Here is a 15,828-nt window from a genome sequence, read left to right on the forward strand (position 1 = left end):
CCTCAGTCTGTGAGAAGTTTCTGTGGAAGAATGGCCTCAGTGTGTTAGTAGGCCTCAGTATGAGAAGGCCTCAGTGTTAGTTCCCCTCAGTCTGTGAGAGATTTCTGTGGAAGAAGGACCTCAGTGTGTTAGTAGGCCTCAGTATGAGATGGCCTCAGTGTTAGTTCCCCTCAGTCTGTGACAGGTTTCTGTGGAAAAAGGACCTCAGTGTGTCAGTAGGCCTCAGTATGAGATGGCCTCAGTGTTAGTACCCCTCAGTCTGTGAGAGGTCTCTATGGAAGAAGGACCTCAGTGTGTTATTAAGGATTGGGTGGCCTCAGTGTTAGTTCACCTCTGAGAGAGCCCTCAGTGTAAGAACGTCTCAGTGGGAGATAGGCCTCAGTTTGAGAAGGCCTGGTGTGAGAAGCTTCAGTGAAAGAAGCCCCACGTTGAAGACCATTGTATGTGAAGCTCCAGTGTGAAGGCTGCTGTGTGCAAAAAAAAAACTACTGTGTGAAGCTCCTGTGTAACTTCAGTGTGAGAAGAGGCTCTTTGAGAGCGAAGCTGTTTATCTGCATGGAAGCAGAACAGAATATAAATACCTTTATTCATGTTATGGAAACTTTGTTATTGTAAATAATGCTACCCTATTCTTCTACTAAAAAGAAAAGCCTCCTAAGGGAGAGATAACATTGACCTGTGTGTTTTTGTTCTTTTTGTCACTTTGGGCCACTGGTGCTGGGTCACAGTGCTGCTAATAAGTTACACTGCTGTACGTTTCTGAAGAGAGCCTTTTGTTAATAAGACCACTCACCCAACAGACCATCCTGAAAACTAAATTCATTAATGTTCCATGCACACCTGGAAGTCATTATATACACAGTATTTTGGGCATGAAACAAAGTTTGACTACACTGAGCCACCAGAGACCAAAGGGGGTGACACTCTCTCGGCCCCAATGGGGATAGTATGAGAGCATTTGGGGTTATGGAATTCCAGATAAGGGGATGTTCAACTTATAGCACTGCCACGTAGCTCTTATGGCATGGAGGAGGAGGAGGAGGAGGAGGAGGAGGCACTTACTCATAGGGTCCACTCTGGCCGCATTTCGCTGAAGCGCTGCCTGGACCCCCAGGTTCCCCCTGCAGTGGTCATCTGCCCTGTCCTGGGGGTGGCACAAAGGAGAGAGAGTTGGGTGAGGAAGAGGTGGCAGGTTCATAGAATCGTAGAGCCACCCAGCCCAACCCCCTTCTTTCATCCAGGCAGGAAGACACCATCCAAGGCTTCCTGACAGATGGCCATCCAGCCTCTGTTCAAAAATGTCTGTGAAAATACTCCACTGGTGTCCCAGGCAAGAAGCTATCTCTCTCCTCAATGTGGCCTTTTAAATACTGAAACCTGGCTCTAAGATCTCCTCTCAGTCTCCTCTTCTCCAATAGAAACATCACACTGACTTAGCAAAATTCCATGCTCTGTCCTGACTACACATAAGCCCAAATATTTGCTGACATTTCCTAAACCTTTGATATGCAACTTTTTACTCAGACTTTTATGAACTTCGTCAACAAGTGCTAACACAAGTACATCATCTACGAACACAACCAATAACACCTGTTCCTTACCAGAACCACGTGTATAGAAACACGCATCTTGAGAACTTCTTACAAAACCTAAACCACACAATAATCCATGCAAATGATGGTTCCAGTTTCTGGCTGACTGCTTTAACCCGTATAAAGCTTTGTTCAATTTGTATATACCAGTAAGAGAATCATCCTCAAAACCAGGAACTCTTGACATAAACACTGTCTCATCCAAGTTCGCATTTAGATATGCAGTTTCAACATCAAAATGTCTTACCACCAGCTGTTTGGTACAAGCCACTGACAAAACCAACCTGAGTGTCTCACATTTGACCGTAGGAGCAAACACTTCATCATAATCTTCAAACAACTTTTGTTGAAAACCCTTTGCAACAAGTCTAGCCTTGTAAACAAAACTACCATCTTCCCCTACCTTTCTACGAAAAACCCACCTACAGCCAATCACATTGCTGTCTTTTGGTGGCTCCACCACTGACATCACGTTAAGTCTCTTTAACGAATTAAACTCCTTCTTCATTGCTATTTTTCACAACTCTTGCTCACTTGGAGACCTTTCCAAAACTTCAGTATAACTTAGAGTTTCAGTCCACTGTCCAGATACCTGACCAACTTGAAAACGTTTAGGTGGTACTCCCTTATTCTTTCTCTCACTTCGCCTAACCACTGGCACAACTTCCTCTTTTTTTACAACCTTCCTTTTATCTAAAGACTCATCTTCCTCACTGGAAGAACTTTCCCCTTTTTCATGCCTTTTTCTCTTACTAATCTGTTTAGAAACATCACTGCCACCTTCCAATGGATCCTCTTCATCTATCAACTCTCTTTTCACACTCTCCATGTTTGTGGCCAACTGATTCCCCATGTGCAAAAACACTTCTTCATTCGCATGAATTCTATCCCATCCTGAGTGCACGTCAAATTTCACACTCCTTGAAACAACCACTCTTCTGTCAGGACCCAAAAGCCAGTATCCCTTAATAAAAGCTTCGTACCCTAAAAACCTCATTTTTCGCCAAGCTTGACTCCTCTTGGCACGCTGTTGCACTGGCGCAAGTACATGTGCAAAACTACCAAACACACGAAGATACTTTAAATCTGGCTTCTTCCCAAAAAAACAGACTGTATGGGGTATCATTAACACTGGAAGACCACACACGATTCAGAACATAACTAGCTGTATTAATGGCCTCCACCCAAAAACCACTACTCATCTGAGCATCTTCAAGCATTCGCTTCATCATTCTCTCCAAGAGGGCTAACCACCTCTCTGCAACCCTGTTTTCTGCCAAACTGTGCGGATTACTCCTTTGATGAATCAAACCATGTTCCTTGAACAACCTATCCATATTCTCATTAACAAACTCAGTTCCCCTGTCAGTTTGCACCTTCATCACATGCTTACTTGGGAACTGCCATTCAACCAGATTAAGCCACTGTTTAAACTTTTCAAAAACTTCATGTTTTCCTTTTAACACATAAACAAAATTAGATCTAGAAAAATCATCCACAAGTATCAGGAAAAATCTAGCCCCTCCCAAGCTCAAAGGCATTGGGCCTGCAACATCACAATGAACTAACTGAAGAATGTCACTAGTCCTTCTAAAACCTTTTCTGGCCACAGAACAGCTCTTCAACTTTGTTCTGTTGCAAATATTACAGTCAAGAAAATTATCACAGCTAGACAGCTTTTACCCACATAAAAGCGCAGTGTTCTTTAAAGCTTTGTAACCCAGATGTCCCATCGTCCTATGGAATGCATGTACACAATTCATATGCAGAGGAACATTTTTTAAACAATTTACAACATTGTCAAAATCATAAACCATTCTTTTCAACCAACTGTGTTGCAACCCCACTCTTCTTGCACACAAGTTGATTGCTTTCACTACCCTGTTTAAGTAACAGAGAAACACTTAACACATTGTGTTCTAACTCCTTTACAAACAAAACATCAGGAAGTGTTGTCTTTAAACTGTTCACAAACACAAAGCCCTGCATTTGAACATCCAAAGTTTTTCCATTAGCTAAACATACATGATTAACACTGGGTGAATGAGCATCTAGCAAAACATTTTCTCTATTTACAATGTGAAAACAGCTCCCAGAATCCACAATGAAATGGAGACCATTCTGATTACTGTCTATCCTATCTAATAACATTAATCTTTGCTTTGAAAAACCTTGACACGGAGCTTCCTTATCTTCTGCTGCTGGCTTGAAAAAAGTTTTTCTTCTCCCCTTATCTTTCGCCGGACAAAATTTGGCAAAATGCCCTGGACGCTTGCAGAAATAACAAGTTTTAACTGCAGCACATACTCAAGCCACACTGTTGGGAAGAACCAAGTCCAGAAAAGTCTTTCTTTTTCATCTCTTGGCAGCTTTGAAATTCCAAAAATTTATTTACAATCAGATTAGGCATAAGTTGATCATCCGGCAGCACACCTAATGAACCCACAAGCGTATCATAGCCTTTGTTTAAAGCAGAAAGTAACACCATAGCTTTATGCTCTTCAGAAAACTCTAGTTTTCTAGCAGCCAAATCCTTAAACAAACACATAATGTTATCAATAAACAGTTTCACATCCTCCACAGCATTCAGCTTCATGCTATAAAGCCTTCTACACAGGAAACTTTTGCCCCAGCTGACGGTCTTTGTAGCAGCTCCTTTAACCCATTCCAGACCTCTTCTGCAGTTTTAAAACTCCTCACATGACAAAGCATCCTATCACTTAAGCTGAGAATAATAGTAGCTCTTGCTTTTTCATCCAACTCCACTTCTTCAGACTTGGTTGGATCCGGTCTGGTCTGAACAGCTTTCCATAATCCCTCTCTAGTCAGTAGGCACCGCATCCGTTCAGCCCACATCAGGTAATTCTCCGAGGTCAGCTTCTGAAAAGAAAACAAAGCAGCTCCGGCCCCTCCTTGTCTTGAGAACGCCATCACCAGATAAGGTTAGTAATTTTTGAAAACCCTATCTAGACAAGATAATATAATTTCCTGGCTGAGCAGAATGTACTGCCACTAGAAAAGAAAAAAAAAACCAACAGAAAAACTGACAAAACACAGACAATCTAGCTCAAAGAGATTCCTCCTGGACTAGCAGCAGAGACCACTGAAGACCATAATGGCAGAGACAGCTTTCTGGTTCTGGGCCCATAACCTGTTGAGATTAACTTCACAATTCAGCAGCAGATCAGTTGCACAACTTCAGCACTTTCCAGTAGCTTCTTCCTGCACAGTATTTTCAGTCAACTGCTCCTACAGCCTGCAGTCACTCTGGAACCTTTTACAGACACTTGAGCACATGCCCAGCCATTGTCATTTTTACTATTGTCTTTCCCCCAGTCTAGATAACATTACAAACTTACCACAGCATACAGTTATATCTTGTCTTAGCAGACAGGTTCTTTTAATCAATTACATGTAGCCTTCGACGAACAACATCACAGCACAAGGAGAGAAATACACACTGTACATGACTTCCTTATATACAATTCTATACAATTACACATAGTAATCTCTGATTGGTTCCCAACTCATTAACTTAACTCAGACCCAGGATTACATCATTCACAATCACCTGGACTAGGCCAGAACACATTCCCCAAATGATTCCCTATATACAGTTAATGCATGACTCAGCATTACCAATAGAAGCCCATTAGCAGTGCATGACTTAGCTATATTACATTACAATACATTGTAAAACCTGACATCTCCATCACGGAAATCATCTTGAACATGAACATCATTGTCATTCCCATTATCCAAAGCAACCTGATCATCAGACACAATCACAGGCTGAACAGGCTGACATACAACAGTTTTGGACTCTAGTGGAATGTGTCATGCTGAACTCTTCACCCTCTGGGCCCTTGGTCCTGACCCCCTTCACCACTAGGTCTCCCGCTCAGCCAAGCCGCTCCCTTACATGTGCCCTCATGCTTTCCTGCCCCACTGTAGGAAAACGGGGGTCTTGCAGGCTCCCAGTCCGCCGATGAACTCTCTCGGGGGGCTTGATCCGTGGGAAATCAGGGACTGGGGCCTCCTAAAAGAGAAGAAAGGCACAGCATTAGAAAGACGAGAGAGTGTTTCTTTAAAGCATTTTAATGCCTGGACTAGATGCCCTCTGGGACACATTGAGCTCAGTGGGTGCATCTACACCGTAGAATGATTGCTCTTTGATACCAGTTGAACTGCTATGGCTCAGGGCTATGGAATCTTGAGATTTATAGTTGAGATGAGCATTTCTAACCCAAATTAATGATCAGAGTTCCAGGTGAAAGACTCACCAGAAATGAAGACTAACAACATCACAGCACAAGGAGAGAAATACACACTGTACATGACTTCCTTATATACAATTCAGCAGCAGATCAGTTGCACAACTTCAGCGCTTTCCAGTAGCTTCTTCCTGCACAGTATTTTCAGTCAACTGCTCCTACAGCCTGCAGTTTATATGGCCTAATTGGAGAGGGCAATCCCTCTCCAATGCCAGAAATACAGCTTAATAGTGTAACATTAGAAAATATTGACCATTTCCGCTCTCTTGGCAGCCACCTCTCCACCAAAGACAACATCGACACCGAAATACAACACCGCCTGAACTCTGTGCGTGCAACATTTTTCCGAATGAAGCAGAGAGTGTTTGAGGGACATCCAGAGGGAGACCAAGGGGCTTGTTTATAAAGCTATTGTCCTTCCAACCCTGCTATGAGCCTGCAAAACGTGGACTGTCTACAGACATCACATGCAACTCCTAGAACAATTCCATCAGCACAGTCTCTGGAAAATCCTGCAAATCTCTTGGGAAGACAAGCAGACAAATGTCAGCATGCTGGCACTGAAGCGATGCTTCTCCACCATCAACTCCACTGGACCAGCCAAGTTGTTCAGATGCCTGACCACCGTCTCCCAAAGCAGTTGCTCTACTCCGAACTCAAGAATGGAAAACGGAATGTTGGTGGTCAGGAAAAGAGATTGAAAGATGGGCTCAAAGTCAACCTTAAAAACTCTGGCATAGACACTGAGAACTGGAAATCCCTAGACCTTGAGCGCTCCAGCTGGAGGTCAGCTGTGACCAGCAGTGCTGATGAATTTGAAGAGGCACGAATGGAGGGCGAAAGGGAGAAGTGTGCCAAGAGGAAGGCGCGTCAAGCCAACCCCAACCGAGACCGTCTTCCACCTGGAAACCGATGCCCTCACTGCGGAAGAAGATGCAGAGCAGGAAGAGGGCTCCACAGACACATACGGACCCACAAGAACACTGGAAGACAATCATCCTTGGAAAAAGAGGGATTGCCTAAGTAAGTAAGTAAGTTTTTTGATAGACCCAATTAGGGAATGACGTTTATAACCCAGGGACAACTTGCAGCTCCCTTCAGCCCCAGATTTGATGGAGTTGGTCCTGATTCATTGTGGATGGGCTTCTTGTGGCTCTCCAAATAGAGATGGGGTACAGTTCCCATCATTCTCTATCAGTCTTCTCCCCATTCATGCCACTATTTTGAATGGAATGTTGGAGGACAGGAAAAGAGGTTTAAAGATGGGCTCAAAGCCAACCTTAAAAACTCTGGCATAGACACTTAGAACTGGAAATCCCTGGACCTTGAGTGCTCCAGTTGGAGGTCAGCTGTGACCAGCAGTGCTGATGAATTTGAAGAGGCTTGAATGGAGGGCAAAAGAGAGAAACATGCCAAGAGGAAGGCGTGTCAAGCCAACCCCTGGAAACCAATGCCCTCACTACGGGAAATGATGCAGATCAAGAATAGGGCTCCACGGTCACCTATGGACACACCGCCAGCACACTGACCCTGGAGGATTATCCTACTCGGACAATGAGGGATCACCCAAGTAGTAAGTAAGTGATGGCCTATTTGTGCAAAGCTTTGAGATATCAAGGCAGAGGGAGGGGAAGACTTGTCTCTAATAAGTAAACAATGAATTAATCAATGCCCCGTGAACAGCAGGATGGGCGAATGATTTTGGGCAACAGAGAAGGTTCAAACTTGCTGGCTGGGTTGACTAAACAGGGAGCAGAGGATGCCCATTATCCCCAATAAAGAAAGAGATTTCCAGAGCATTCAAGATTTCTACTCAGTGTTTGCTTGTCTAGGAGCCTGTTTATGTCTCTCCTTCTGCTTAGAGCAAAGGCTGCATGCGTGTGCTGTTTTGTACCGCTCTGCGGGCCTGCCAAGCCTTACGGAGGCAAGCTGCGCTTCCTGCCTGCGAAAGATAATTGCTCTTCATGACTAATTTACCCCTTAACGGCGTTACATGGAGCCTAATGAGAGCAAGGCATGTGGCGATAGCTAGAAGACGGGCTCTTAGCAAAGAAGTCCAATATATAACATCATAGAATCCTAGAGCTGGAAGGGACCTCCAGAGGCCATCCAGCCGTACCCCATTCTTCAGGAAGACACCATCCAATCCCTCCTAGAATCATAGAATCATAGAATCCTAGAGTGGGAAGAGACCTCATGGGCCATCCAGTCCAACCCCATTCTGCCAAGAAGCAGGAAAATTGCTGTTGCAATCCAGAGCAGGGAACGAGGCCCTAAGATAACTCTCCACCACACTTGACTGTGAAAAACAATCCTTTTTTATTGAAGAAAAATGGTTACAAAATAAAGGAAAAATGCAAGTCAAAAGCCACAGCAAAATCAGCAAACATGAATTTAAATGGACAAAGCAAAACCAAAAGCCTCTCTGAGAAATACTGGAACCTGTTAGCAATCCACTAACCGTACTTGATATCCTAGAAATCTTCCCAAACTATGGCCAGGGAACCGGGAGAACTGCCAAGGTCTTCATCAATTCTGAAACGATGCCTGAACTGAGAAAGTCAGCTCGGCGTAAGGCAATTAAAGCTCAAGAATTGGTTCCGTGAACCGCCCTTCTTCTTTGAAGCCAATGTTTTTAATTCTTGAATTCGGGAGGATCGACGCAAGCTGAGTGATTTATTTCTATCTTCCCAAATTTGGCCCCTTCTGTTGTCATTACAGTTAACAGGTGCAGAAGGGAGGGAAAGGTCAAGGTCTCCCTCTGAAACATTCTCATGAACACTGGTACTTTCATTTTCCAAATCTACAGAAGTTCCTTCCTCACTAATTTCAGGAGCATTGGCATCAAGAGGTACATTTCCATTAGCTTCAGTAAATATATTTTCATTAGCATCAGAAGGAACAAACACAGAATCAGGTTCAAGTTCAAACTCAGGCTGAACCCCAACAATTGCATTCAAATCACCCCTGACAGATGGCCATCCAGCCTCTGTTTAAAAGCTTCCAAAGAAGGAGCCTCCACCACACTCCGGGGCAGAGAGTTCCACTGCTGAATAAAGCTTCTGTCATTGGCCTTCAACTGCTGGGTCCGGATCTCTGTTCTGGAACTTTGGCGGTTAGTGGAACCCACCAGGCAGCCCTCGTTATCCGCAGTCTTTTGCAACCTAAATTCCAACCTCAATTCCATTAGCTGGAAATCTCTTTGAACTGTCCATGAAGAATCTAGTTTCCCAAACTTGGCCCTCTTTAGGACGAGATCAGAGGGAGCCAAATGGAAACGTTCCATCGCTTACCAAACTGAAGTGGCCTAATAAAAATAATAGCAGATTCACGTTAATAAACCACTTCATTAGGAGATGACTGTTGCACGTTTGGAATAGATACAAGAATAGATTTTATCCAAAGAGGGTATAACACTTATCATAATCCTGCTCTTCTTTCTGTCAGTGTATTTTTAGTCACTCAATGCCATTATTTATTTATTTATTTATTTGCTGCACTTGTAGACCGCCGTTCTCAGCCCTGGGGCGACTCACGGCGGTGTACAACATGTAAAAACAGGTACAATTTACAACATAAGCAATATCAAAAACAACATTAAACAGCATCACTATCAATAATACAATTACACTAAGTCATTCGCAACGTCTCATCGTTGAATCACAATCCAAATCTCGTTATCCATGTTCCGTTCCAATCGTCATTGCCAATTGTTGCAGCACTTACTCAAACGCCTTCTCAAACAACCACGTCTTTAGTCTCTTGCGGAATGTCATAAGGGAGGGCGCCAGTCTGATGTCCACAGGAAGGGTGTTCCACAGCTGGGGGGCCACCACCGAGAAGGCCCTGTCCCTCGTCCCCGCCAGGCGTGCCTGTGAGGCAGGCCGGATCGAGAGAAGGGCCTCCCCAGACGATCTCAAGGTCCTCGTGGGCTCATAGGCCGAGATGCGGTCAGACAGGTATTTTGGGCCGGAACCGTTTAGGGCTTTGTAGGCCAACACCAGCACCTTGAATTGGGCCCGGTAGCATATCGGCAGCCAGTGGAGCTGGTACAACAAGGGCGTTGTATGCTCCCTGCGTCCCGCTCCTGTTAGTAACATGGCTGCCGCGCGCTAGACTAGCTGAAGCTTCCGGGCTGTCTTCAAGGGCAGCCCCACGTAGAGAGCATTGCAGTAGTCAAGGCGGGATGTGACCAGAGCGTGTACTACCGTGGCCAAGTCAGACTTCCCGAGGTACCAGTCTTTACATGTTCTACCTATACAATCTGTAAAAGGCTTCCAGTTATTTTGAAAACATGCCTTAGTCACCTCCAGATTAGATTACTGTAATGCACTCTATGTGGGCTTCCCCTTAAAAACAGCCCAGAAATTTCAACTGGTCCAACAGGCGGGAGCCAGGATGTTAACTGGTGCTCTTTACAGGGACAGGTCAACCCTTCTGTTTAAGGAGCTCCATTGGCTGCCGTTCATTTTCCGGTCCCAATTCAAGGTGCGGGTGCTTACCTACAAAGCCCTAAACGGTTTGGGGCCCACCTACTTGCGTGACCGCATATCTGTGTATGAACCCACACGATCTCTTCTTTCATCTGGAGATGCCCTGCTCATGATCCCACCTCCATCGCAAGCACAATTGGTGGGGACGAGGGACAGGGCCTTCTCGGTGGTGGCCCCTCGACTTTGGAACTCACTCCCCAAGGACATTAGGCATGCCCCAACTTTGGCAGTCTTTAAGAGGAGCCTGAAAACATGGTTGTTCCAGTGTGCCTTCCCAGAATAAGGAAAGCCTAAGCAACATGTCCCTAATCGCACTTTACTAATGATCTAGGATTGTCTGCTCGCTCCATCTCTCTCCAAATACCCATCCTAGTTATATGTCACCTGGTCATGCCCAGCATTTTTAAAATTTTTAATTATTACATTTGGCCCTGCCATAGGTTTTTAATGCATCGTGGTTATTGTTACTGTTTATTGTTTTGTTTATGAGTTTGTTTATTGTCTGTATTGCTGTTGTTGTTGTTTTTACTGATGTACTTGGGCTCGGCCTCTTGTAAGCCGCACCGAGTCCTTCGGGAGATCATAGAATCATAGAATCATAGAATCATAGAATCCAAGAGTTGGAAGAGACCTCCTGGGCCATCCAGTCCCACCCCATTCTGCCAAGAAGCAGGAATATTGCATTCAAATCACCCCTGACAAATGGCCATCCAGCCTCTGCTTCAAAGCTTCCAAAGAAGGAGCCTCCACCACACTCCGGGGCAGAGAGTTCCACTGCTGAACGGCTCTCACAGTCAGGAAGTTCTTCCTCATGTTCAGATGGAATCTCCTCTCTTGTAGTTTGAAGCCATTGTTCCATTGCGTCCTAGTCTCTCTCCAAGGAAGCAGAAAACAAGCTTGCTCCCTCCTCCTCCCTGTGGCTTCCTCTCACATATTTATACATGGCTATCATATCTCCTCTCAGCCTTCTCTTCTTCAGGCTAAACATGCCCAGTTCCCTAAGCCGCTCCTCATAGGGCTTGTTCTCCAGACCCTTGATCATTTTAGTCGCCCTCCTCTGGACACATTCCAGCTTGTCAATATCATTCCAGCTTGTCAATATCAGATGATAGCGGAGTATAAATAAAGGATTATTATTATTATTATTATTATAAAACATTGCCTTGTCTTATTTCTAAGGAGACAAGTCAATTTATCAACATTCTGCAAAGTTTGGTAGTTTGGTCAACCATTCGCTTACGTGTTGGCCTCTTAGCAAGTTTAAGGTACCCAAAGTTTCTGGGTTCCTTGGCCACTCACCTGGATGTTCTTCTCCGTCCCAGCGCTGGACTTCCCTGGTGCCGCCTCTGTCTTGACCCCCCTCTGCACTGGGGGCTGTGGGGAAAGAGAACAGAGAGGGTCAGGGCAATGCAGAGGGAAACTGGGGTGCCACGGGGGACTAGGGGTGGGTTGAGGTGGCCCACCTGCTGGGTGCCAAGGTCCGCCATCTGCACCGCCTGTGCCATTTGTGCCATCTGGGCCAACTGTGCCTGCTGCTCCCTCCAGGCCGCCTTCTCCTGGATCGCCCGGGCCAGCCTCTTCTTCTGCAAGGAGCAATGCAGAAACGGTTGGAAATAGCAACCTTCTACAAGCCTCCGTCAAAAAAACCAAGATTATGGCAACAAGAATGATTGACAACTGGAAAATAGAGGGAGAAACCGTGGAGGCTGTGACAGACTTTGTATTTCTAGGTGCAAAGATGAGTGCAGATGCAGAATGTGGCCAGGAAATCAGGAGACGCTTACTTCTTGGGAGGAGAGCAATGTCCAGTCTCAATAACATAGTGAAGAGTAGAGACATCAGACTGGCAACCAAGATCCATTGCCTAGTCCAAGCCATGGTCTTCCCTGTAGTCACATCTACGGATGTGAGAGCTGGACCTTCGGGAAGGCTGAGCGAAGGAAGATCGATGCTTTTGAGCTGTGGTGTTGGAGGAAAGTGCTGAGAGTGCCTTGGACTGCGAGAAGATCCAACCAGTCCATCCTCCAGGAAAGAAAGCCCGACTGCTCACTGGAGGGAAGGAGACTAGAGGGAAAGCGGAAGTACTTTGGCCACATCATGAGGAGACAGCAAAGCCTAGAGAAGACAATTATGCTGGGGAAAGTGGAAGGCAAAAGGAAGAGGGGCCGACCAAGGGCAAGATGGATGGATGGCATCCTTGAAGTGACTGGACTGACCTTGAGGGAGCTGGGGGTGGTAACGGCCGACAGGGAGCTCTGGCGTGGGCTGGTCCATGAGGTCACGAGGAGTCGGAGACGACTGAACAAATGAACAACAACACAAGCCTCCTATGATAGTTATTGGTTTTTGAATGTAATTCAGATTGTTTATTGCAGCAGTTCTCAACCTGGGGGTTGCGACCCCCAGGGGGGTCGTTGGGCCATTTTCGAGGGGAGGCGAAGCCGCCTTGGTTGGCCCCGCCCCCTCCAAGATAGCTGCCGACCCCCTGTGCCAGTCAAAAAGCTGGCACTACAGGTCAGCTCCTCCTCTTCCCACAGGGCTGTGGGGAGGCAAGAGGAGCAGGTGCAGGAAGAAGTCTCACCATCTACAAACCCACCAAGAAAATCCAACCAATGCTCCGTTCAGCAAAGGACAAGAGGGATCCTCTCACCTCTGCAGGAGTCTACCGTGTACCATGCAGTGTGGACAAGTCTCCATAGGGACCACCAAATGCAGCAGCATTGCCCAGACACGCATCAAGGAACATGAAAGGCACTGCAGACTACTCCAACCAGAGAAGTCAGCCATAGCAGAGCACACGATGAACCAACCTGGACACAGCATATTATTTGAGAACACAGAAATGCTGGACCACACCAACAACCAACATATCAGGCAACACAGAGAAGCCATTGACATCCACAAGCATGTGGACAATTTCAACAGAAAGGAAGAGACCATGAAAATGAACAAAATCTGGCTACCAGTATTAAAAAACTCTAAAATTATAACAGCTAAACAACAGAGAGGAAAAAACCAGGCACAGATTAACACCTCCCAGCAACAGACTTTCCCAGGCTCAGGCAGGCCTCCAAATGCTAATGAAGGTGATCAGTGGAAACATTCACCCCTAGCTCCAGCAGGGAAGAGCTCCTTGCCCCACCCCGGCCATTCCACAGATATATAAACCCATTGTCCTAATGCCAACAGACCTCACAACCTCTGAGGATGCTTGCCATAGATGCAGGCGAAACGTCAGGAGAAATGCCTCTAGAACATGGCTCTACAGCCCGAAAAAACCCACAAGAACCTAGTCTCACCATTTCTTGAGACCTTTGGTTCTGGCCTGCAGGGTATCGAAGGCTCCCCAGACAGCCAGGCCAAGCCGGGAGACTTCTAACTTCTTCCTGCCATCTTCATGGCCTGGCCACCTGGGGAGCCATTGCTGCCTGGCCCTCGCCCCCCCCCCCCTCCGACCTCAGAAGGGCACGGGGGCCAGGTGGAGGGCTTCCCCTGCACGGCCTTGCGGCTTGGGAAGCCTTTTCTGCCCACCCCCGTGCCCTTCCGACCTCGTTGCAAAATTACCCGAAAATGTGGTTGGGGGTCACCACAACATGAGGAACTTTATTTAGGGGTCACGGCATTAGAAAGGCTGAGAACCACTGGTTTACTGTATTGTATGTGTATGATTGGGTATGCAGCTTCCCTTAACTCTATGTTTGAGGTTGTGGGAGGGGCTGCAGACCATGTGATCAGATCTGGAACTTTTCAACTGAAACTCCATGTTGCAATCCAGAGCAGGGAACGAGGCCCTCAGATAACTATCCACCACACTTGGCTGTGAAAAACAATCCTTTTTTATTGAAGAAAAATGGTTACGAAATAAAGGAAAAATGCAAGTCAAAAGCCACAGCAAAATCAGCAAACATGAATTTAAATGGACAAAGCAAAACCAAAAGCCTCACTGGGAAATACTGGAACCTGTTAGCAATCCACTAACCGTACTTGATATCCTAGAAATCTTCCCAGACTATGGCCAGGGAACCGGGAGAACTGCCAAGGTCTTCATCAATTCTGAAACGATGAACTGAGACAATCAGCTCGGCGTATTGCAATTAAAACTCAAGAATCGGTTCCGTGAACCGCCCTTCTGTTTTGAAGCCAATGTTTTTAATTCTTGAATTCGGGAGGATCGACGCAAACTGAGTGATTTATTTCTGTCTTCCCAAATTTGGCCCCTTCTGTTGTCATTACAGTTAACAGGTGCAGAAGGGAGGGAAAGGTCAAGGTCTCCCTCTGAAACATTCTCATGAACACTGGTACTTTCATTTTCCAAATCTACAGAAGTTCCTTCCTCACTAATTTCAGGAACATTGGCATTTTCCAAACCTACAGCAGTTTCTTCCTCACTAATTTCAGGAGCATTGGCATCGAAAGGTACATTTCCACTAGCATCAGTAAATATACTTTCATTAGCATCAGGAGGAACAAACAGAGAATTAGGTTCAAGTTCAAACTCAGGCTGAACCCCAACACTCCATTTGAGAGGGCAGACTCCATTAGACCCTCAGAATGTAAAGATGTTGCTGTTGATTCTGAGAAAGATGTCCTGGGTTATCTGCACAGAGAAACCACTTGAAATCCTATCTGCAACTGGATTGATAAGTTATGTACCTGTATAGAATCATGGAATCCTAGAGTTGGAAGAGACCTCGTGGGCCAGTCAGTCCAACAATGCTGAATATATATAAATCCCTATAATCCCGTATACCATGCAGCTGTGGACAAGTCTCCATAGGGACCACCAAACGCAGCATTGCCCAAACAAGAATCCAGGAACATGAAAGGCACTGCAGACTAACTCAACCAGAGAAGTCAGCCATAGCAGAGCACCTGAGGAACCAACCTGGACACAGCATTTTATTTGAGAACACAGAAATGCTGGACCACTCTCACAACCACCATGTCAGACTACACAGAGAAGCCATTGAAATCCACAAACATGTGGACAATTTCAACAGAAAGGAAGAAACCATGAAAATGAACAAAATCTGGCTACCAGTATTAAAAAATTCTAAAATTAAAACAGCAGAGAGAAAAACAGGCAGGGACATCTAAGCACCTTTCAAGAAGAGTTTCCTCCAGGCACAGTCAGCCCATTGTATGCTAATCAAGGTGGTCAGTTGAAAAGATTCACACCTAGCCCAACTTACAAAAGCCTTTTGTCTCACCCTGGTCAGTCCACAGATATATAAACCCCTTTTTTCCCAGCTCCAGCAGACCTCTGAGGAAGCCTGCCATAGATGCAGGCAAAACGTCAGGAGAAATGCCTCTAGAACATGGCCATATAGCCCGAAAAAACCCACAAGAACTGAGTGATTCCGGCCATGAAAGCCTTCGACAATACATTAATCCCTATAAATCCCTAAATGACTCCGGCCCAGTTTACCTGTCCAAACAGATTCTCCCCTATGAACCATCAAGGTTGTT

At 45.7% G+C, this 15,828-nt stretch overlaps 1 protein-coding gene across 1 annotated transcript in view; it reads right to left on the bottom strand.

Moving 5' to 3' along the window:
• Positions 1-964: 964 nt before the first annotated feature.
• The window catches only part of LOC137096217 (uncharacterized), a 30,579-nt gene continuing 15,715 nt past the window's right edge, over positions 965-15,828 (bottom strand). Inside the window, exons 5-8 of the mRNA XM_067464863.1 lie at positions 11,823-11,942; positions 11,659-11,733; positions 5,515-5,631; positions 965-1,144 (exon numbers count right to left, since the gene is read on the bottom strand). Coding sequence (XP_067320964.1) covers positions 965-1,144; positions 5,515-5,631; positions 11,659-11,733; positions 11,823-11,942 — 492 coding nt within the window. The remainder of the gene's footprint in view (positions 1,145-5,514; positions 5,632-11,658; positions 11,734-11,822; positions 11,943-15,828) is intronic.

The sequence above is a fragment of the Anolis sagrei genome, chromosome 2, assembly GCF_037176765.1.
Source record: "Anolis sagrei isolate rAnoSag1 chromosome 2, rAnoSag1.mat, whole genome shotgun sequence".
NCBI classification, from domain to species: domain Eukaryota; kingdom Metazoa; phylum Chordata; class Lepidosauria; order Squamata; family Dactyloidae; genus Anolis; species Anolis sagrei.